Source organism: Leptosomus discolor, chromosome 3, assembly GCF_034619465.1.
Source record: "Leptosomus discolor isolate bLepDis1 chromosome 3, bLepDis1.hap2, whole genome shotgun sequence".
NCBI lineage: Eukaryota > Metazoa > Chordata > Aves > Leptosomiformes > Leptosomidae > Leptosomus > Leptosomus discolor.
Genome location: NC_141393.1, coordinates 82,856,306 through 82,879,411, shown reverse-complemented (window position 1 = coordinate 82,879,411; position 23,106 = coordinate 82,856,306). Strand labels below are relative to the sequence as shown.

The window sequence follows — 23,106 nt, the reverse complement described above, 5'->3', positions numbered from 1 at the left end:
TATTTCCAGGAAATGAATTGTGCCAAGTAGAACTTACCACCCTAATGCCAAATGCATCACTAAGGGAAAAACTCCTCCCTTCTCCTTGACTACTTTTTACTTAATATTCTTTTTAGCACAGAATTATTTAAAATAAACTTATTTTCATCTATTTCTTTTTCATATTAACAACAACAGTTGGTTCAGGGCAACTTTCCTTCCTCCCAGAGGTGATTAGCAAACAGAGCTCCCACAGACACTGCTCAAGGATCAGCCTTCTTCAGCGTGACAGAACTTGGGGCAAGAACACAGAGTTCTTCACAGCTCTCCCTGAGATGCAGCTCCCGGGCTCTCCTCCTGGCCAGCCAGCTGAGGTCACATTAGCAGCTTTTCCTCCCCCAACACCTTAATTAGGCAAGATGAGTCTGTTCACAACGAGGCGGGTCCAGATAGCGGGTTTCATTGGAGAACTTTTCTTCTCCATCCAACTTTGCTTTCCTTGCATAGATCAGTGGCGAATTTCAACGTGTAATCATCAATTCATAAGTATCAAGTTGTCATCACTTGGTTGTCTGCAAAATAAAATTTAAAAAAAATATTTTCCACTCAGCAAGGAATGCATTAGGAAGCATTTACCCATACAAAACCAAGCTGAGTTTCGATCCTTCTGCTCTGTGCTCCCCCAATTTCAGCGTGCAGCTCCAGCACCCGCACTGGGACAAGCAAGCAGGAACTGCTAGAGTGGCAAAAGCTCGAGATTTGCACTCCAGCTCCCAGGCTAGCGCCCTCAATACTCTGCAGGGTATTAAAGTGTATTTATTATGCTCACGCAGACAAAAATCTCTTATCCTGCGCAACGACTTGGACGTGAAACCTGAAGCTGTACCTGGCTGGGGTTCTTAACTAGTTGGCTTTCAAGTGTCCACAGCAACTGCTGGCATACCTGCCCAGCATCTCCTCACATGCTCCCCTTTGGCTATGAGGTTTCCCCCCGCCAGAGTACATCAAAAGTATAAAGTTGCGTTTCACAAAAGCCTCAGTTTAGAAGTAGACAAGAATCCTACCGCTAAAACAGGATTTGTTACACCAGCTGGGATGGAACAAGCGTTCCCATTCAGCTCTATTCCTTCTCCCATCGCCTGGCTTCCTTGCCCCGTGCCCACAACCATTCTGTGCGCAGGCAGGAATCCTCTCAGACTGCCTAGGGACAGCGACAAGATCCGTCCACTCTCAGAGGTGTGTTCGGTTTCCTCAGAAACAGCATCCAAAGAATTCCAGACCAGCAAGTCCCAGGTGAGGTGTTCATCTCTCACCAATGCCAGCTTAAAAATGACCACTGCTAAGACCTCCAAAGGCTTGAGTTTGGTGACAATTGGACATTTATAAGTGTGGTCCCAATATTCTGACAGATGGTCTTGAGCCAGTTTGCCTCACAGACACAGCGGAGCCTTGGGGTCAAGTACTGGTCCCCGGATGAATCACATTCTCTTGCTTTCTACTGCTACTCCCAGCCTAGTGGAAACACTTATTAGAAACACAAGACTTGCAAAACCCTAAGCAGCAGAGACTTCGCTTGCTCTCGACTCCCTGGAAGTTCCAGGTTATACTCTGCCGTCTTCCCATCAACTTCCACAAGTTTCTGCACGGTTTTTTACATGAGCAAAACACTTAAAAGGCGCATTTAACCTCAGAATCGCCACCTCCGCACCATCAGCAGACTAAAGATCTAACACTAAGTATAGCACAAGAGGAACAACAGCGTTCAAATACGGGCCAAATTCTGGATGCTCCAGCATTTATGAAGCAGCACTTTGCAGTGAGAAGCTAACTGGTGTACTTCTGAGAAGAACATTAATTAAGAACATGCTACTGACCTCCTGCAGCAGCAGATGAATGGCATGGAAGTCTGTTCTTTTCTGTAACCAACGCTGCCATGGTCTTTTAGAAATTCATGTAGATCTGTTACTGGAAACCCACTTTGTTGGTATTTCTGAAATAGAAAGAGTTTTATTTACAACACACGAGAAGTTACTGGGCATGAAGTGTTCCGAAATTTCCTCTAGATGCAGAGGAAATGTGTCATAGCCACAACCAGACTATTTGGTTCATTTGTTCACTATCACTGCAGGAAGGAAAAAAAAAATAAAATACAATCCTGTCCTAGAAACCCCACACATGTAGTTGGTGGAACAAAGCAATCTAAGAGACATAAAATTTGTATTGTTCACAGACTCTCTTACGTTTTGTTTGCTGTCAATAAGACCAAGCAAGTGATCTCAAGTCACAGTGGCGCTGTTTCTCCCCTGTCCACATCAGCAGCTGCGCTCACTGCGAGCGCCCTGGGCTCATTTTCCCTAGGAACTCCAATGCTGGATCTGACAGGCCCTAACATGGATATCCAGCACTGCCATCGAAGAAATGCTCCGCAAAACACCAGTCCTGCACACCGAGATGGCTCCCCACGGATCCACACAAAGTGCTCAGAGGGAAGAGGAACGGTAAAACGCTGTTTCGCAGGTCAGACCACCCAATAAAGCCAAAAGCACAGACAGATAAGCTGTATTTTGAGGTGCTCGGGAAGCAGAGCTCTTGCTCAGACTGGAAGCTGTGGTTCATGTCAGCCTAGCCTGATTCTGCTGGCCTGTTTCTCTGACACTAAGGCAAGAAAGGGACAAGAGCTGAAGAGCACCATCCGCATTGCCTTCCCAGCGGCTACTGCAGCTACCAGGAGCACAAGGGAGAGAGAGCACTAGAGGGTAAGAACAAAAAGGTGATTACTGAAAACTTCATTTCACTTTCAGCCAGTTTATACTGGAAACGGATGGTGCAATTTTAACTGGAACAAGAAGTAGCGGGTCTTTCGGAAGACGTTTCCTTTTAACCACACATTTCCAAGCAGCACATTAAGCAAGCCCGGACACCTAAATGAGTTTAGAGTTATCTGCTTGGCCCTCGCCGCGCTCCTGCCAAGGAGATATTCTCCGAGATGTCAGCAAACCCTTCCTGACCTCAGCTTCCAGTCCCGTGAGAAGTGCTCGCTCCAAACAAGACTTACCCGGCTCTGTGTAACTACACTTAAAAATTTCTTCTCTCCACTCCATTAGCTGTTACCTTTTTGAAGCCAGGTGAAGCAGCAGAACATACAAAACAGGCAGACACACTAAGGATGATTTTCCAAAGCAATTACTGCTTAGTCATCCTCCCAATTTCACCACAGGCTAATCTAAAAGATTTTAATAGTCTCACCAGTCATCATAACTAGTGCTGGTTAGTATGGTGTGGAGTAATTAACAAGAATGAATACAAAACTGATCCGTTGTGTAATGGGGAAAAAAAAAAAATGTTTACCTTTATGGTATCATAGGAGTCGGTAATGAGCGCAATAAAAAGGCTGAGGATCATGTATATAAACAGACTGATGAAGGAGTACAGATATAACCGACTGAACAGCCACACCAGTGTGCTCTTCTGCTGGATCTGAGCAAATGTTGCAAACATATCATCACCATTGACCAAAGAAAACAAACACTCGGCCACCGTGTTCAGATCTTCAAACTAGAAAATAACGAGTACAAATTATTATTAGACTGTGACGATCAATCATCTAGATTAAAGGGAAAAGTGTTATAAAAACAAAAGTGATGTGGGTTTGGGTTTTTTTAGAGTTTTACTCCTAGCAGAAGAAAAGGTCAAGTCAAATGCTACCACACATTTTTTCCTGTACATTCAGACCAAAACATGTATGTTGGTAATAGAACCATGTAGAAATATAACCCTGGCTAAGCATTATACATTGACATCAGAAATAAACAGATTTGTTATCCAGAAATAAACCTGTGATGCTCAACAGGCAAAACAGCCAGGAACTGACCACCACAGAAAGTTTAATTTACTGAATTTTAAGCTGGTTCAGGCCTGCAGGAAAACACCATTCTGTTTGCCAAAGCACGCAGATAAAGTGGTTTCACAGATTCTATACAGTAAATCAGTGGTTGTGTGCTGGGAACAGAATCCACATCCCCTGGCTACCCAGCTCTGCAGCATTACTGGAGAAGAGGTAATTAATCAATATTGTATTAAGTCGTCAGAGATTGCATATAGCTCAAATGGTCTAAACTGGATTTGTCCTGCGATAACATCGTCCAGCTGCCACTCAGAAAACCCTGAGCTGTAGGTAAAAGCTAGAGCTGTACTGTGAAGCTGCTAAGGACACCCCAGACAAAATCTGTTTCGTTTCAAGGACATCCTCTTAAATTCCTACCTCCATTTCCCCAAGCTAGAACACGCCCCGAGGCTAAATTCCATTCAGCAACCAGGTAAGCACACTTCCCACCGTCACTGTCACTCCAAGTAACAGGATTTGTCAGCTATGCTTTATTGGACAATATGGATTTGATAACTATACTTTATTGGGCAATATAAACGCACCATGTTTTAACATGGTTATTATTGATGAAGGACCATGACGACGCTCACTTGAATTGTGGTCCTGTACTGAAAATAAGGCATCAAGAGGCACACGTTTGTAAGGAGACCACACTGTTGCACAGGAACAGGAGGTCTGGTCTTACCTATGGCTTTATTATTTTTAAAACCATTATGAGACCCATCAGCACATTTTCTGAGAAGGGGTGCATGGCATAGGTACTTCTTGAGTAACCCACATGGTACAGAGAGAAGCCTGCTAAGGATCGCTCATCTATAAGCCCCTGGACTGACACAACACAAAATACAGGATTCCTAGTCCCTCTTGCTAACCATAGAAGAAAAAAAAAAACCCACAACTATATGTATATCTATATTTTTGAGCTAAGACCTTCAGAATTTTTGAGCCCAAGGACCTCTCTCCTGCGTACCTGCACAGCAGGGAAGGCTCTTCCCATTTCTTACCAGCCCTGGGCTCCGCCAGCTCTGCGCAGTGCCACACTGCCTTCCAGTGGGGTACTGGGGAACTGTCAGAAACGGGAAACCCCCACACAACTGCAGCTGCTTTCCCGGACCTTCATCTCGGACGTTTAGCAAAAGGTAACGTTTTCATAAATAAGCATATTACCGACTACTCGTCCTTTTGTTCAGCTGATTAACGGACTTGCTGCAGGGAAGGTACAACCGTGTTTATGCTGTGCCTGTTATAAACAATTGAGCCTCTGTTACGACTGAAGAGCCCACAGCACCCCACGGAGAAAGGTATTGCCATCCACCTAAAATACGTGCAGGCTGCACAGCTACATTTCTCAAAGCAGAGAGCTACGTTAGGTTAGAGGAATCCACACTCCGGGGGTGCAAGGAGCTGAAGCAAGCACTGCAGCATGTGTCTCTGTTACAATACATACTGCGTGCAGCCAGAAATGGAGGATGAGAAGTCATGCATTTGTTAATGATTAATGGACATCTAGAATTTATCACAACAGGAATCTGCCTTTTTCCCCTCCCCCCCAAACTGTCACATAGAGCTTCTGCCAAGGAAAAAAAAAAAAACAACAAACAACTTTGCAGGTTGGTTGGTTTTTGTTTTGGTTTTTTTTTTTGTTTGTTTGGTTTTTTTTTGCTTGTGTTTTGGAATATACAAAGCCTTACTGCTGTACCCGGGATTCAGACAAGACAACATACCAGGCACACACTTCCCTATCCACCTTCAAAAAAACCCAACCCAAACCACCAAACAAAAACCCCCACAACGCTCCCGCGCACACAGGAAGCAAAGTAAACAAGACAGGCATTCATCCACCCCTTTACGAATCAGGTTTTAGGAGCTGAGGTTACATGGCACAGGAAAGACTTGGAAAAACAAAGTCAGAGTCAAGGAGATTCCCAGAAACAATAACAGTGACCTAGCACCTCTTTAACCCAACGGAACTGGGATTGCCAGGAGAGGGCGAAAGAGAGAACAGACCCATTTACCTCTAGTCCCCAGCCGGACATGGCCCGGACAAAGCATCCACTCCTCACAAACACAGCCTTGTGTTTGGGACTGCATTGAGTTCAAGCACACAGGGAAAGCAAGAATACAGTTATTTTGTTAAACGGAGCAGGCAGCACGCATGGAAGGACAAACACTCCTGTGTTCTTCATGTCACAGCTTTTAAAAATGAACTTAAGACCCATTTCTGTTGTTATAACTAGGAACTATACACATACAGACACCCACTGATCGTTAGACCAGAAAAGGAGTACATACCTTTTCATGGTAAGGTCCCAGGACAATCCAACCACAGAAAGTATAGCCAAGATAAATCATCCCAGCACAACAACAAAACCTTAACACTTTGGGCAACGATGCCTGCATAGTCAAAATGAGCACCTGCATGTCAGGGTAGAAGAAAGGAGAAGCAGAAAAAGCCACAAGTTAGAGACCTGAGTAAGGAGTGACAAATATATGCTTTAATTGTCGAATGTTTGATTTCTGCCTTACATTATAGGTTTGAAAATATCCCAGGTATCTGATGACTCCAACCCAGACAAACAAAGTTGATGTTCCAAGCAAAATGCTGCAGACATCGTAACTTGTGAGGTTCTGAGGGATCCAAACAGAGCAGGTGGTCAAGTTACAAAGCGGTAGGTACGTCAGCTCGACAGCTATTCAAGTTCCAGCAGCTCAAACAAACAAAGCAGGGCAGTCCAACACTGAAAGGACGTTGCTACATCACAAAAATCAGACCAAAGTGAACTGCAGTTATTTAGTGAGATCGCCCAAAGGCAGTAGTGCTGCAAATGAAAGCACATCTACACTGATATTCTTGTAGTTTCGTGGGAAGAACTAAAGCCTTTGCCTTGGTTATGACACAGTTCTAGTATTAGACTGAGTATCTCCAAATTTTTGCTTAAAAAAAAAAAAGGTTAATGTATGCTATTGTTAGGCAAACAAGCTATTTTATGGACTGTTTAGTAAAACAAGAGCCATTGTTGAAATGAAAAGCGAGACTCAGGACTACAGCCCTTTCCACACTATATGCATTTACATCTCTGCACGGGCTGCCAGCTGTTTGGAGCCTGCACATCATTTTTACTATCAATTTATAACCAATTCCACTTCTATTTTACTTGAGAAGGCTAGAATGAGTTGCAATAAGCACGAGATACCCACCTAGCTCAAGATTTCCTACCCTCACCCCCCCACCTGGCCATACAGCTAGAGGTTCTCAAGTGTTTCCTCTGAAGGCCGCTCTGGGCATCGCCCTTTGAGCCTTAGTACACGTGAAGCAGGAGCAGCACACAACCTACCCTGGTTTTCCCAGAAGACAAAGTTTTGTGAACACATGAAGTGTTGACATACAACCCTATCGAAGTGAAAAAAAAAAACCCAACCAACCAAAACCAAACAAACCAAACCAAAAAACCCCTGAAGAGCAGCCAGCTGGACAAAGCACACTGATTTCAGCAAGCCCAGGCTGGAAGGTCAGGGACTAGCAGGTGACACTGTGCCTGTAGTCTGGACAGGCCAGGAAAGCAAGCTGTTAACAGCCAGGTTTCCAGTCCCACAAGCCATCGAGACCCCTGTTTTATCCAAGGGGACGACTCTGGGTTTCCCTGGACAATATTTACTACTATTTCTTACAGAAATGACACAACCCAAGTTGGTTTCTTTTTTGTTAGGAACTGTCTACCCACAGGTCCTACACCAGCGATTAGGGGACTTAGCACTGTGGAGGTAGGATGCTTAAGTAGCTTATGTGGTCTTGCTGAAACACCTTGGGGAAGAGGGACTGAAACCAGTTAGCAGTCAAACTAGCGCTAGGAAATGAAGAAACAAGAACTAGGCAAAACTAAAGATGACTAGTGACTGTGATAGCTCACTTTCATTCATCCCCAAGTTAAAACATGTCACACGTGGCTGTAACAAGACTAGTATTTTACCTGAAATATTAAACTCTCACCTTGGCTTTTATTTCCATTTTTAGGATTGACCCAATGATCGTCATCACATCACTGACGATTACCAGGACATACCATCCATTTATGAACTCCAGGCGATCAGCATGACAGACATGACGCTTATATTTCTCCAAGAAGAAGTTCACAAATCTCTATCGACAAGCATTTAGATGTTTAGTTACAGGTCACCTTGGATGAGAAACGTGTACAGATGCCCCAGTAGTATAATACTGCCCAAGTTTCACATACCCCCTCTTCCTACAGTATTTGCTGGAATAACAGCTTAAAACTCAATTGCAACAGAAATAAATAGGAAAAAAAAAATTGACATTGGGTTAGGCCAGCGAAAACCAACTTTCCACAGAGCAGCTGACTTCATAACCAACCCCCACTAGCCTAACCACAGCTTGTTATCCCCTTTTTAGTCCCCTTCACAAAAGTCTCCATCCACCTCCAACAGAGCAAGGCCACCCAACTAAGGGAGTAAAAAAAAAAAAGAGAATTAATAAATACAACTATAAGGCAAGAGCTCTTATTTCCAACCAAGCCAGCAACATCACTTCCCACAGCCAACACTGCCTGTCCGCTTTCACTGCCTCTTTCTGCTTGTGAATCAACGTTGATGTCCCTATTCCTGACAGCAGTTTGACAAGGCCTTTGCTGAATCGTGTCCTCTTCACCCTCCTCTTGTTTACAAGCTACAAAAAGGATATAGTGAACAAGATAAACAAGTATCTGCGCTTTCGCGTCCTACTGATCCTGAACTCTTTTTCCAACTCCCATAAGCCACATGCTTGCAAAGTCTGTAATAACTAATGGTTAAGCTGGTACATCTCAGGGTCCAGCTTGTGCTTCTGCATCAGTGTTTGGACCAGAAAAGCTGAGTCTGCTTACATGAAGCTCTGCAAGCAGATGGAGATGCAGTCGAACAGGGCTAGTCTCAGTCTGCAAAGGAAGGTGAGCGAGGAAAAAGGTGACAACAGATGGTCATCAGGGATTGTGGAGGGAGAAGAAGGAAAGAAAAGCTGAAAGAGGGTGGTTCCAGCCCCAGAAAGACCAAAAAAAGCCAGAGTTCGACTATATGCTATGCTTTACATTTTCTCCAGTTAGAGCTGGCTTTGAGGAACATCATCTAAAGCATTAATTTATTACAAGACCTCCATGGGCATTCTACTCTGAAGCCAGGGAAGGAAGAATCCCTGTTCTGAAGGAACAGGATGTGTTAGCTGTTAGCAGCACAGACTCAGAAGAAGGTTTTTTTTCCTAAAATTCTGGACAAAATTAAGTCCTGGACAAAAAAAGTCTCCTCCTTTTGCCCTTAAGAGATACAACAAAATATTTTGTGTTACAGCCCTACACAAACAGAAGGCCCATTCAGCTACTGGTGTTCATCAGACATCTACACATCCTTTTAGAGACAGGGACAAAGTGAGACCAACATCCTGCAACAGAAATACTACCCAGTATTTCAAACCCTATCACTTGACAAGACCAGCAGCAAACAAGACGGACAAAATCAGCACTGAGGTTCTGAGCACTGCGCTTACTTTTTGTAGTCTCAAGGCGAGAACAATGGATCTTGTGCAGAGGATGAGAGAAGCAAAGCAACTTAAAATGACAAATCCATCAAAGACTAGAATATACTGAGTGTTTTTCTGGAGAACTGTAAAGAGGCAAAGAAAGGAAGTAGAGTTAGTCTTTCCATATATATCTTGAGAAAAAAATCGGTAGAAAATGTCACATATTTTGCATTTAAACACTCTCGCCCCATAGACGGGTTGTAAGAAACACTCTTTGTGCACCTACGGAGATTGGGTCACGAGAGTGAAAAGCACATTCAAGTTCTTCAAAACAAAACCAAACCGGGTATGTTAACACAAGCACCCCCTTTTTGCGCTAAGTTCACCTGTCCATCTGTACTCCAACAGTGTTACAGCTACACAGGGTAAACGAAATGCAGCCTTTGGCCCATAGCAACATTACCCAATTAAAACCAAACAGAAAACCCCACCTCATTTCTCATTCCATGACCTGCAATCAGAAACCTGTTTGACTTTCTGTACTGTATTCTTTTCATCCACAGATTTATAAGCCATCATGTGAACCCAAGTCGGGTGTTTTCCTTGGCTTATTCATACCAACTGATGACCAGGATGGGGAATGGCTTGCTAGACAGACTGGTACAGAGCACTGGAAGTGATGGGAGGGGATGTGTAACACTGCTATCATGCACCATACTTACCAGAGCCAAATACGTGCCAGTCTTTGCACTCTTGAATATCAGTGTCACTATCAAAATAGATTTTGATTTTTCCACTGTGAGCTCTATTATTGAAAGTTATCTGGAAACACAAGAGAAGATCAGAAACAAGACTAACAAAAATTTCATTCCACAGAAAAAGCTTCGTAAGTGCTTTGACATAATATGCATTAACATTTTTTTTGGCCAGGTAAGCTTTAAGAGAGCTGTCACCATAAGTGCTGGTGTAGACATAACTGGAGAACATGTCATGTACAGCCCAAAAAGCAGTATTCCAAGAAGCCAAACTTCAAGTTTAACCATTAGGAGAGTAACAATTACTTTATCTCCTTCTCAGGCTATGAAGTGTCCAGCTGGAATATGATACGAAATAATGTTGTCCCATGGCAATACCATTTCAGCAACATTTGGGAAGCAGGGCTAAGGGCCAAGACATGCTCAATTGCTTTTCCCTTACAGCATATATATTCCCCTAAATATAAGGATGATGACTACCCCTTAGCTTAAGCTCTTGTTGTACATACAGCGTTGGAAATGCTATACCCCAAATTCACTTACGGTATTTTGAAATGCATAGCAGTCAGGCAATTCACGGGCATGGATGGTCTGTAGAGCAATGCCTTTCAGTTTGAAGGAGATTTCAACCTGTATAAGCCTGAATGTTTTAAAAAGTGTATAAATATACAAACAAATACGCACAAACACAAAGCAAGGAAACTGCACAAGTCAGAATCCACCCTATCCATACGAAAGGACAAATTAAAAATAACGAAAAATCCCCACCACTGCTTTACCTGTAAAATTCAAGATTGAAAAAAGAGGAGTTCAGCTTCAGTTCAGCCTTCTTACCAGCTAGCTCCTGTGGCTTAAAAAAGATACATTCTGGGAGGAGAAAAGGAAAAACCGTAATCTTAAAAACTTCACACAGAAAGCAGCATAAAACTGAGACAAGCACATCAAACGGCAGGTCCTAATCAGGCAGAAATGTTAATTTGAGGCGAACCTATCCAGAGAGAGCCCCAGCTAGTGGGATCAGAAGCAGGTTCATTGTGCTGGTTTTGGCTGGGATAGAGTTCATTTTCTTCACAGTAGCTAGTACGGGGCTGCGTTTGGGATTTGTGCTGAAAACGGTGCTGATAACACAGGGATGTTTTCATGATCATGGTGCTTACGCAGAGTCAAGGCTTCTTCTGCCTCTCACCCCACCCCACCAGCGAGGAGCTGGGGCTGCACAAGGAGTTGGGAGGGGATACAGCTGACTCCAACTGACCAAAGGGGCACCCCAGACCATGGGATGCCATGCTCAGCAGATAAAGCTGGAGGAAGGAGAAGGAAGAGGGGACACGCTCAGACTGACGGCATTTGGCTCCCCAAGTAACTGCTACGCATGACTGAACCCGGCCTTCCTGGGGATGGCTGATCACCTGCCTGCTGATGGCAAATGGTGAATGAATTCCTTGGCTTGTCTTTGCTCGCACGTGTGGCTTTTGCTTTCCCTATTAAACTGTCTCTATCTCAACCCACAAGTTTTCTCACTTTTACTCTTCTGATTCTCTCCCCCATCCCACCAGGGGGGAGTGAGCAAGTGGCTGCGTGGGGCTGAGTTGCTGGTAGGGGTTAAATCATGACATTCAGGGAGTAAATCCTGAGGGGCTAACAGCAAGGAGCCAGCTCAGAGGTGGTAAGGACGCCACCACTGAAGATACAGACTGACCAGCATCCACAGCTCTGTATTTGAGCTTTCTGCCTGGCACATAAACAAACATGAAACCAAACCACAAACCCACCCACAACCCACTAATGACAGCAGTTGATATGAGCTTCCTATAGTCTACAGTTGCCAGTTCTAGGGGGGAACTAAAAAACAAGAGAGAAACAGGCAAAAAGCACGTTGATGTTCCTATGATTGCCATGCAATTACTTTTAAACACTACTGATTTGGCTTTAGACTACAAGTCTCCACAGCAAGACATTTTTAGTACAACGATACTGTACCTGTTTCGGTAGAAACATCTATGTTCAGCGTATCATTGGAAGGAAGCATTGTGCCTTTCTTGTACTGTTGCTTACAGATTTTTAAACCTGATCCTTCATGGTCATAACCAAGCGTCCCCAGGGATATGTTCTTTAATTGCTTGTACTAGTTTTAAAACAAAACAGCAGCAGAAGTTACAGAGACAGGCACTTTTTTTTGCATTAGATAGCACATTGCAAGCTCAAAGTTGTGTGTCTCAATACAGCTTTATAGTTTTTTACGTTAAAAACACAACCTCAAAAAAATCTTCACTTTCACACAAAAGTCTGTAAATTGAGAGTGGCTATCTCATGGGAAGCCGAGAGGGCTGCTGACCACTAATCAGTAGCGACTGGCATCCTGGTGACACAGTGACTGGGAGCCCCGTACCTACTGGGCTGCCTGCAAATGACTACCCACGTGGCAGACAGCAAGCCAGCAGAGCGCTTTTAATTAGATGCCTGGCAGTGACTTCAGTGCAGTATTGCTACTAACCACACACACACACTCCAGGGATATCTCCTGTATTTCTCTCGTGAACCTGTTGGTTTTCACACCACTTGAAACCTGACTGCTTTACGTAGAGTCCAAGACACAGTTCTTATCAAATCCACCCCAAGGGTAAACCCAAAGCTGCTCCCTGTGTGGCTATCGAGGGAAGCCACACGTTCGCTATATAACCAGCAACCAAGGGACACACAGGGAGCTCGGGCAGCCTCCAAAAGTAATTTAACCTGCCTGGCTTACACAAGCACAGAAGCAACCGAAAACATGCCTGTGAGGAAGGCACTTTCTTTCCACTCACCCTAAATACAGCACAAGTCGTCTTCATATGTTAAGATACGCTTGAAAACAAGGACTACAAGTGGAAGCCAATAAAGCTATGCCAAGCCAAGCATTGTCCACCCATGGATCAGCCCTGAGCACCAACAAAGAACTCCATTCAAGACACAGAACTCCATTCAAGGCCAGTCCTCTCCTGACTTGCCTTCCACAGGTCTTCAGTGCCTGCTGGAAGGAAGATACATCCTCTGATCCTTGGAGTCACACCCTCTTGTCCTGCACAAGCGAGGCAAACCCCTGGAGCACAGCTCTCCATGTGGTTCTTGACTCTTTGACAGCTGAGGAAATCAATGATTAACCATGAAGGCAGCTGCCTGCCAGCTCAGCTTAGCACCAGCTAACATCATCCACGAGAAGCCAGACAGACTCATGGCCCTTTGAGGAAGAAGGCACAAGCATCCAGTAATTGATTAGTTTTTATCATCACCTCAACTAGCCAAAGAGCCCAGGCAACATGCAGCACCGGCCTGCTCTGAAGGAAGCATTTAGCTTCCCAGAAAGCCTGGAGTAAATAAACAGGGAGGTCAGACAAGGCTTCACATTCCTCCCAAAGCCTGTTCAGCTGGCTTTGATACAGATTTTCACCTTCAACATGGATTTTGTTATTATGCATCATCCAGTGTCAGCCTATTCCCTCCTTCCTATGGGCATTAGCCCATCTTGGGGGGTATGAAATCCCCGCAGTCACTAACAACCACACGCCCCACATCCAAAAGGAACTGCAACAGGAACTACCACACTTCCATCCAAAGCTCTGCCTCTCGCTGCTGCTTCGAGTCCTCACAGCTGAGCTGGCAACGAGTTCAGACAGCCCAAGAGAAAAGCACGGCCTCCGTACCCTGTCAGAACGTTACCTTAACTCACAGTAAGCTACGGAAGCCCAGCCTGACTAAGGCAGGTCAAGTGAGTGGAAACAGTGGTTAGTCACAACTCCACATCCCTCTGAGGACAACCTCCAGATCACGGCGTCTAACAGCCGCTGCTTCGTCCACGTGTGCTTTCAGGCTCTGACAGCGTAACACACAGCTCCGGGTTACTCACGTGCCACTTTCAAGCCACTCTATGAACCACGAAAAGCAGAATTCCCATTTATCCATTCCTAAGCAGCCTCAGACAGAACAGCCTGGTCCTACAGACTCTGCTGCAGGGCAGAGTACAACTCCGCACGGCTTCTTCCTAACAGAAACTTCTCAGTTGGACCCAGGAGAGGAGTAAGGAAAAGCCGTGTACCCTTCCAAGCGGAAAAGTATGTCTGAACTTTTTTGTTGTCTGGTTGGTTTTTTTGTTTGGTTTCAACAAAACATGTGAAAATATCCCAGCGGTACATCACACAAAGCCTAAAATTCAGTTTTTACAGCTCCAGTTTTGCTGCGTGCTATTGCCATCTTCCACACTATCGTATCCTTCTGCTTGTCCCATCCCTGCAACACCACCCCACCCCCCGCCCCCACCACTCATTTCAAAACTCAAAACAAAACACTGAAATCTATGGCTTCTGGCTGCCCATCTCAAAATAAATAAAGCCTTGCTTTTAGCTTACGAGTCACCTGGCTTGCCTCTTCCTAGAAGGCACCCTTTAAAAGGCAAAAAACACACCCCAGAAAGCAACGCCAGTCACAATGTCCCCCTGGAGGCACACTTTTTGAAGTCTTACATGTGATAAAAGCACCTCACAAACTCCATACAACACTAAACAACCCAGATTACACAAGTTTAATCTCCTTAAAGGATATGTCTACATTTACACAACATAGACATTTGATGAAGAGACCTTTTTCTGATGCCTGTATCACACACTGGCTCATTCTTGAGGATATAAAGCTATTATTTCTCTATTGTCTTCTATATGGACTTCACCTCAGCCTTAGAGCCTACAAAAGAAGGAAAGTGAAACAAAGCAAACAAGGAAGAAAAAAAAGCACAGTTTACAGCAGAAATAGCAGCAATATTGAGAGTTCAAAGGAAGACCGAGAAAACTACTTCAACGCTCATTTAACCTACCAGGAGCAAGAGTCTTGGCCTTGACCAGCACAGCACAGACAGCATGTTTGATGTGGTGATGGCTCTGCTGCAGCTGGGAGGTGACTGCAGCGGAGCAGCAAGCCCCCATGCGAGTGTTTAAGGAGGAGGAACAGCACTGCTGCAGCTCCCAGATGCCTGCTGGGCATAACTGAGGGCAGCAAAACTGCTTCAAACCAAGCGTCAGAGCTGATATCCCCAGGTCAGGGGAAATGAAAGTGGCTTAAAGCCACTTTCTGTTCATCCAGTGCGAGTCGTTTCTGGGCTTAGCATCATCCCCAAACACAAAGGCAGTTCATTTTCCCCACACACACTTTTTCATCTCGTGACTTCTGAATGTATTAATATTAAATGCAAAAATGTTTCCTGACTTTTCATCCTAGATTTATTCACTTTCCTCCCATGATTATAAAGGGGCTGTTCTTTAATATAGCACCCCTAACCATGGTGAGAGCCCCTACATTCCTGGAACTACTGTATTCCCCATTTGGAGGCCTCTGGCACTCACTACAAGGCTGCAATTCAGTATAGCTGTGAGCACAAATTTTTTGAATACCATGCATAGGTATATTCAGGCCCGTAGCTCTTGAAAGGAACACCTAAGCAAAGGTTCCAGTTCCTGCAAGATGACCGATTTTCAGACTTTCTGGATTTCAGTACTACGCACTACCTGAGTAAAGTTTTGGCTTGGATTCCTCTCCAAGAGACAAAAATGCAGACATCTACACACGACCTTCAGGACACGTCACTACGCCAATCTGCTGGAATATCAAAACTGAAATCCAAGAATGGAGACAGCAAACCAGAACCTTAGCAGACGTCTGTAGCTATATCTCAGCTTTAACACTGTTCATTATAAACACACAGACTTACCTGATTAATAACATAAAAAATGCTATCATAAGCATCCTGCTGTGTATATATACTGCAGCTGTAGTCATCTTCATCGACTCCAGAATAGCCTTTCAGGAAGAGGTGTTTAAAAGCAATAGTGTTTTCCTCTTTGAATGAGACCACCAACTGGTTACTCAAACCAAAAAAAATAAGCTGGCAAGAGAAAAAAAAAAAAAATAAATATTGAACACCAGTCAAGCAGCAACACTTTGGAAACAGCTTTGAAATAGAACAAACAGAAAACAGCAAGCTGCCTGGTGCTGTAACCCTGCTGCAACAGGAGCAAAGAACCTGCTAACTAACGCCATCAGACTACTAAAGTCAAGGTTACCACATGCAGGGTAAGAGAAACAGAAATCCAAGTCTTCTACCGATTGCAGCGCAGCGACTGAACAGACAGACAGATCACTGCCACCTTTCACACATCCCGGACCAACAACTCTAACTGGAGTTCGCCCAAACCTTCATGGAGGATGCAGGTGGCAGAAGAGCTGATCTAACAGCACAGCCAGCTACGCCAGCAACGCCCTGCTTTGCTACGGGACAGATGCCTGCACCTTCTGCCTATCCCTGGCATGGCACAGGATCACAGCAAACCTACGTGGGACCCCCCCCAGCAACAAAAAGCATCACCTGCCTGCCCCCGGTGCTGGGTAAAGGAGGCTATAATAAGGAGGAGCAGCAGACATTAGTAACCCAGGATTTGTTTTGCCCTACCACGTGGATGCTCCCATTCCTACCACGTGGATGCTCCCATTCCTACCACCACCACAGAAAACAGTGGAAAACAATGCAGCCTAGAAGCTGAAAAATAAATAAAAATCAAGCAACGTTTTCCCCTTCATCCTAGGTTTAAACTGCTTACTATCAGCAAAGGCAAAATTGCCTCATCACTGCATGGAGTTTCCAAGCCCCACAAGAAACTGGCAGAAGTAGGGAAGAAGCAAGAGCGAGAAACTGCAAGCAGAACTGTGAACTTCGAAATCCCCCAAAGCAAACAGGCAGGCTCCACTAACATCTTAACTCCTTCATCCAAAACAATGGAAGCTGAAAGGCACACCTATCCCCACCCCCACCCCCCCTTCACTGGAATACATCATCTTTTGTCCTAGGAAGTAATTCCTTAGGTCTGGGCCAGGCTGAAAGAATGCATGCAGCAGGACTACTTAGTGCAAGGCTGTTTGGTTGCACAGCAAAGTCACAGCTAGGACAAAGCCGAGGGGATGTCAGCTCTGCCAGGTATGTACAGTCTTCAGATCAAGAACTGAATCTCCATTCTTTCAGGCAAGTTTTAAACCAACTACCTTCAGTTGACTGCAAAAAAAAAAAATCACTGTATGCTACAAATAAATCTGCAGCACTCTAGTTAGTATCTCTATAAAATCAGGGATCTTCCCGCTGCAATACAGAGAAACAAAACATACTCAGCAGGGTTTCCTTGGGGGACTTCCTGGGGGATTTCAGCACAGCATTGTAGTAAAACTCACTCCCCATGCTGGGACAGAAGCCTCCTCTGCTTCTCAGTCGGGCACAGATACCCCAGCTGCTGCACCACACCGAAGCAGCCACAAGTGTCATGACTAACAGGCTGGCATCAGACAGAAGCAGCTAGAAGGCAGCTTTAACATACTCCTAGGTTGACCTTCAAGGGTCCTGCCCTCGCTCTGAAATAGAGATGCTTGTTGAACCTCTCCATTTACCATCAGCTCACATTTGAGACCTCCCTGCAGAGCAGCAATATGTTTTCCTTCAGAAACTCTATTTTCTTTTTCTTGCCTGGCACCTGAGCAAGACCCAGGGCTGACTAGAAAAAAAAAATAATCTTGTTCAGCAACCCAGAAAATCTCGTGGCCTTTGAAAGCCAAGCAGCAGAGCACCACTTCTGCTCACAAAGCCTAGCAGGAGACTGGGCCAGCAGGCAGAAGAATCACACGTGCAGCGATTGCCCCAAGAATGTATCAGTAGGTCAGGATAGATGAGAAGCACCGAACCTTTTCGGAGCCATGTGAAGTTGCATTTTGTCTCATTTCTCACACCCAAAGGTTACTGCCCCCTCTGCAAAGCCAGAGCAAAACCCCCACCCGAGGTGCAGCTGCCCGTAAAGAAAGATGGGGCACCCTTTCCTCTTCGCTTACACTGCCTGCCCCCTCCCCGACACCTCAACACTCCCTCTTCTCTGCAGCGCTGTCACTGCGGGTCACAACCCCACCAGCGCTGGTGCAAACAGCTTATTTCAGCTGGCCTTGCCTAGACAGACCGACCGCCGCATCCCGCTCCCGCCCACGGCCAGAGCTCCGCCAGGACTCCATCGCGGCCGGGCAGCCGAGGCCGGACCCTCGGCCGAGCGGGGCCAGGGGAGAGGAAGAGCCAGAGCGGTCAATAAAACGCAGGGACACGTCAGCCGGGGTTATGCTTCATTCTAGGGGGCAAGTCAAACACAAACCCAGAATTCTGCAACTCAGCATGTTTTCAGGAGCTGTATATTTAGCTGTTCTTGCAGTGTCAGAGTCCTGCATTTCAAAGGTCCAGAAAAGTAATTTCTACTTATGCATGTGTCCCGTTTTGCTTCCCTCAACCTCCAGTCACCATTTCTTAGCGGACTGTAAAATAACCAACCACACCGTGATGCCAGTGCAGTTTACAAACACCCTCTTCTTTGCCTCTACCCGACTGAAATGCACCATTTGATGACAGAAGCAAGGAGCACGGCTAATTCCTGTAGCCCAGTCATCCCCATCATCACCAGCCACCACAGCATTTTCACATTGAACACGTTCATTTCGACTTTCTGAGTAGATTTCAAGAAACATCACTTTTGAAACAGCCCAGTGCAACTATAATCTATGAACGTAACAGGAAGCAGAACAGAAGCAGTACTGTGACAGCACGCCAGTGTTGGATTCAGTGGGAAGAGTAATTTGCTTTAAAGTGTTATCTTAAACCCAGCAAAATACCTGGTGAAAATACCACCCCAAAACCTCCAGGAGGCTTTTCTAATTCAGATTATGTTATTCTTCCCCCTCGACACACCTTTCACAGTACTTTTTCTTTCTGAAGTGGAAAGTTCAAGTCAGTAACAAATATCCAGGGATGGCAAAGGGCCAGAAGCACAGACCTGTTTCTCCTGCACGTCACTGCCACACTTTCTAAGAGGAAAAACAGAGGAAGGATTACCTGTGTAGTAACCATCAGTATCTTCAAAATCTGCAAAGCCAGCTTCCATGGTATCTGACGTCTTGCTCTGTATTTTTCACATGGGTTCATGAAGTAAAACTTCAAATCCTCCTTCAGAGCCGCCTCTTTCAGATCTAAATCTGACTGAGCCATCATATTTCTGCCATAAATAACATGTTAATTAGAAACCAACAGAACACTTTGGCAACTTCCTCACAGTGCAGTCTCACCTCAGATCACCACGTGACATAAGAGGTAACAGTTTTCTGTTTGTTCATTTCGCAGCAAAATGCAAGAAGTATTTCCCTCTGATCACATCATAAAAATCATTCAATCACATTAGATCATCAAAACACAACATTTACACAACTATTTCTCAGGAAACAGGCATTAAATAAAAGGATCTGTAATAGCAACAGCAAGCCTGGATTTATCTCTTTCTTAAAACTAAATATTTGAAATAGAGGTCACTGTTAACACATTGCTCTGAATAACCCACATTCTACCACCGGAAAAACGGTGTCTGAAAGTCTAAACAACCAAAGCAGGCTCCACAGCACGCTTCTGTTGTGAACACGCAGCTTTAAGGGCTAAACTCATAGGCATTTATTTATTTAAGTATCTGGGCACGTGGAAATCAGAGGAACAAGCACAGAGGACTGCTGTTGTAGGTGTCTTAAATCACTCTAAGTTTCTCCCTCTCAGCTGAGCGGGACATTGAAAACTTTCCCCTTCTCCTAATCTTTTTAACCCTGTTTTCCAGTACGGTAATAATCAGAACTTTCCTACTTCACACAAAGATCAGGACCAAACTTGGGATTATTTTCCTCACTCCACGTGCTAAGGTAGAGCGATCGTGTCTGGAAGTGGCCACATAAGCCGATTATCAGGCCCATTTACCACCCAGAAAATTCCTCCCCACGTTCCGAATTTTATAGAGAACAACATTTTCTTTCAAGGTCAAAACCGAAAGCATCGATCCCAAGTTTTGATATGCATTCTTACTTCTTTTGTCCTCACCTGTCTGAGGTGTACAGGTATTTAAGGCCAAACTGTGGACCACAAAGCGCGTTTGATTTGCTAGAACCAGCTATCTCGCAAGAAGAGAGAGTTACAAAACACAGTGAAGTCGACACTGTGGTGTTTCCTTGTAAGAGGAAGTGAAAAAACCCAAATAATCTATTTTAACATCAGCAGCTCAAAGGTTATCTTTATTACACAGCCTTAAATCAATCATGCCTGAAGATGATGGGAGGTAGGCTGATTTTGGGGTTGAGACAGGAATGTTTTTAAGTAAAGAAACTGTGGAGTACATCCCTGTTTAAATCTGTAACAAAACCACACTGGACTAATGTTAATAATGTTAAAGATATAAAAACTTGGAAAAGTTCAAACCCATCTGGCAGAAAAGCAGATGATAATTATACCTGTGAGTATTATGTAAAGAAATGGATACCTACACACTTCGTTCCTGCACTGACACCCAAAGACGTGGCTGCTCCTGAACCAGCTTCTCTTGAAGAGGCAGAAGCATTCACGTGGGAACACAACAAGACCCAACCCAGAGTAAAACTCACAGGAGTAGGGGGAGGAAGGAGGAAACGGAGCAGGTTTAAGCTGGATGTGGTCAAGATTTAAAACATGAAGGTATGACCTAAGAACCACTCCGAGATCTCAGCAAAATCCTCCCCTAAGCTTCCAGTAAAAACATATCAGAAGTCACAGGTCTCAAAAGAAAAAAAAAAACAAAACAAAAAGCAAACTTTTATTACAAACACTGTTTCCTTTGATATTCAAACACACACCACAGAAGACATGGGCTTTTCCAAAGTTGTCTTTCAAGCCCTTACAGCTCTAAAAACTCTATGTTGACTAATAACAATACTTTCACTTCTACACAGCCCTCACTTAACTCCCCTGGCTAGGGATTATTTCCTCTGATGCCTTTAGCTTCCTTTACAAATTAGCTGTAGAAATTGTGAGTAGGAAATTCAGCCAAGGAAAACAACATACTTCTTCAGTTTAAAAAGAAGAGACAAGATTCAAGCCTATACCACTGTTGGGCTTTGTCTCCCAATAAAGACCAGGTGTGCTCTGGTGGAGTATTTTAAAAATAATTAATTTGGCAATCAGTGAAATATAGCAATTGTTTTCTAATCCACTCATTTCTAGAACAGATCCAAAGTAACATCCAAATAAACTGCATTGAGTCTGCAGAACCAGAACCTTCAACCAAAGCACTGAAAAAGTTAAAAAGCTCTGAGTGATTAACAGTGACTTGCCACATTTAAAACAGACCACCTAGTTCTATCAAATGTTTATTAGCCCAATAATCCAAAAATAACCCAAACAAAGCACCTAGCTCAAGACACAGGAATGGAACAATCCAATTCAGCCGCAGCCGTGTAATTAACACCGCTCAAGAGGTTTCCACAGTGTGTTTTGTAAAGCACTGATAGAACCAAGTTTTGTGAATGAAGACTAACTCTACCATGCACGTTTAAGTACCTATCTAAGCGTCATTAAGTGTTGCATGTCACAAATAACAATGGTTACTAATTAAACTCTAAAAGATTAGGACAGCCTCACGCTGTATCTGGTAAGACAACCTTGTCCCGATCATCTTCTGCAGTGAGGCACTTCAAAGCTCGGCATTCTATTCAGGAAAGAGGTTTCAACAGCAAAGACAACAATTTACAGTTTCCTACTTATGAAAGACGCTTTTCAGACGCAGCTCTTCACCTCGCAGAAAAAGCACCACTGAACCAAGTGGCTAAAGAGCCCTAGAGCACAGATTCACTTTTTTTTTTTTTTTTTTTAAAAAAAAAAAAAGGAGTAATTCACTACAGGAGCAACACAGCAGTGTCCATCAGAGCTGCCTGGCAGGAACATTTACCTCCTGGAGCTCTACATCTTCAACGAGTATTAGTGCGATTGAGGGGGGTGAAATCACCGAGTTGAGTCCCACCTACGTCGAGTTCTACCTCTATCGGACTGGGCACCCCCAGCTTCGCCTTCCCGATCCGTAACGAAGCTCACAGCCCGCGCAGAGGAGGGCATCGCCCACCGCTTCTCGGGAAAGCGAGCTCTAAGAAATCGAGGGGGAAAAGACACCCAAAAAAAACCCCGAAATCCCTCTTTTTACAGCGCTGCCAGGGTTACCCCTGCGGGAAGCGCAGGACCACGACGCGGAGCCGCCGGAGCACGGAGGGGGCAAACACACGAACCACCCCGCACCCCCTCTTCGGCACCGCGACAAGGCGGGACCCCCCCACCGCTGCCGAAGGACCGGGCAAAGGGACAAGGACCTACCTCGTGCAGCACATTTAACTCGCAGGAACAGCCTCCCCACACACACACACCCCACCACCCCCCACCCCCTCAGCCTGCCGACCCGCCGCAGGGAGCGATAGCCACAGCCCCGCCGCCGGCCGCCCCCGGTATCGCCGTCCCACACGGCAGCGGCCCGGCCCGCTCCCCTCCCCTCCCCTCCCCTCCCGCAGCCGTTGGGGAAGGAGCGCCCTGATCCCGCCGCCGCGGGCGGGGTGACCCGAGCGGGCAGCACCGCGCCCAGCCCAGCCCAGCCCAGCCCAGCCCCGCTCACCCGCTGGCGGCGGCCCGTCCGCCGGGCAGGTACTTGAGGGAGATCTCCATGGAGGCCGCGGGGCTCGGCCGCTGCCCCGGGGCGGGGCTCCGGCAGCCCTCAGCGGCTGGGCGGGAGCCGGCACCCGCGACCCGAGCGGCCTGGGCCGTGCAGCCCCCCCCCCCACCGCGTCCCACCAGCGAACCCCACGTCCCGCCCGGCCCCGTCGCCTTTATGGGGGCCCGGGCGGAGGAGGGAAGGAGGGAGGGAGGGCGGCCCGCCCACACGTGCCCTGCGGCGGGAACTGCCGCCGCCCCAGCACCTCTTCGGAGCGAAGTGACCGGCGCTCGGCGCCCTCCCGCCAAGCGGAGCAGGTGCTGTGGTAGCGGGTTCGGTTAGCTACTGCGGGGCTGGTCGTTCTGCAGCTGAAAAGGGCCTTGGTTCCTCAGAGGTTCCTCAGAGGTTCTT

The 23,106-nt window shown here is 45.7% G+C and overlaps 1 protein-coding gene across 1 annotated transcript; it reads right to left on the bottom strand.

The window, feature by feature from the left end:
* Positions 1-323: 323 nt before the first annotated feature.
* On the bottom strand, positions 324-22,723 carry MCOLN2 (mucolipin TRP cation channel 2). Its single transcript, XM_086462871.1, has 14 exons — positions 22,660-22,723; positions 19,056-19,215; positions 15,861-16,034; positions 12,107-12,251; positions 10,906-10,993; positions 10,670-10,766; positions 10,094-10,193; positions 9,399-9,514; positions 7,854-8,003; positions 6,392-6,493; positions 6,158-6,280; positions 3,328-3,534; positions 1,854-1,969; positions 324-551 (listed from the first exon to the last, which is right to left on the bottom strand). The coding sequence occupies exons 1-14, from the start codon at positions 22,707-22,709 to the stop codon at positions 515-517; spliced, it is 1,665 nt and encodes a 554-aa protein (XP_086318997.1). The 5' UTR covers positions 22,710-22,723; the 3' UTR covers positions 324-514.
* Positions 22,724-23,106: the final 383 nt, after the last annotated feature.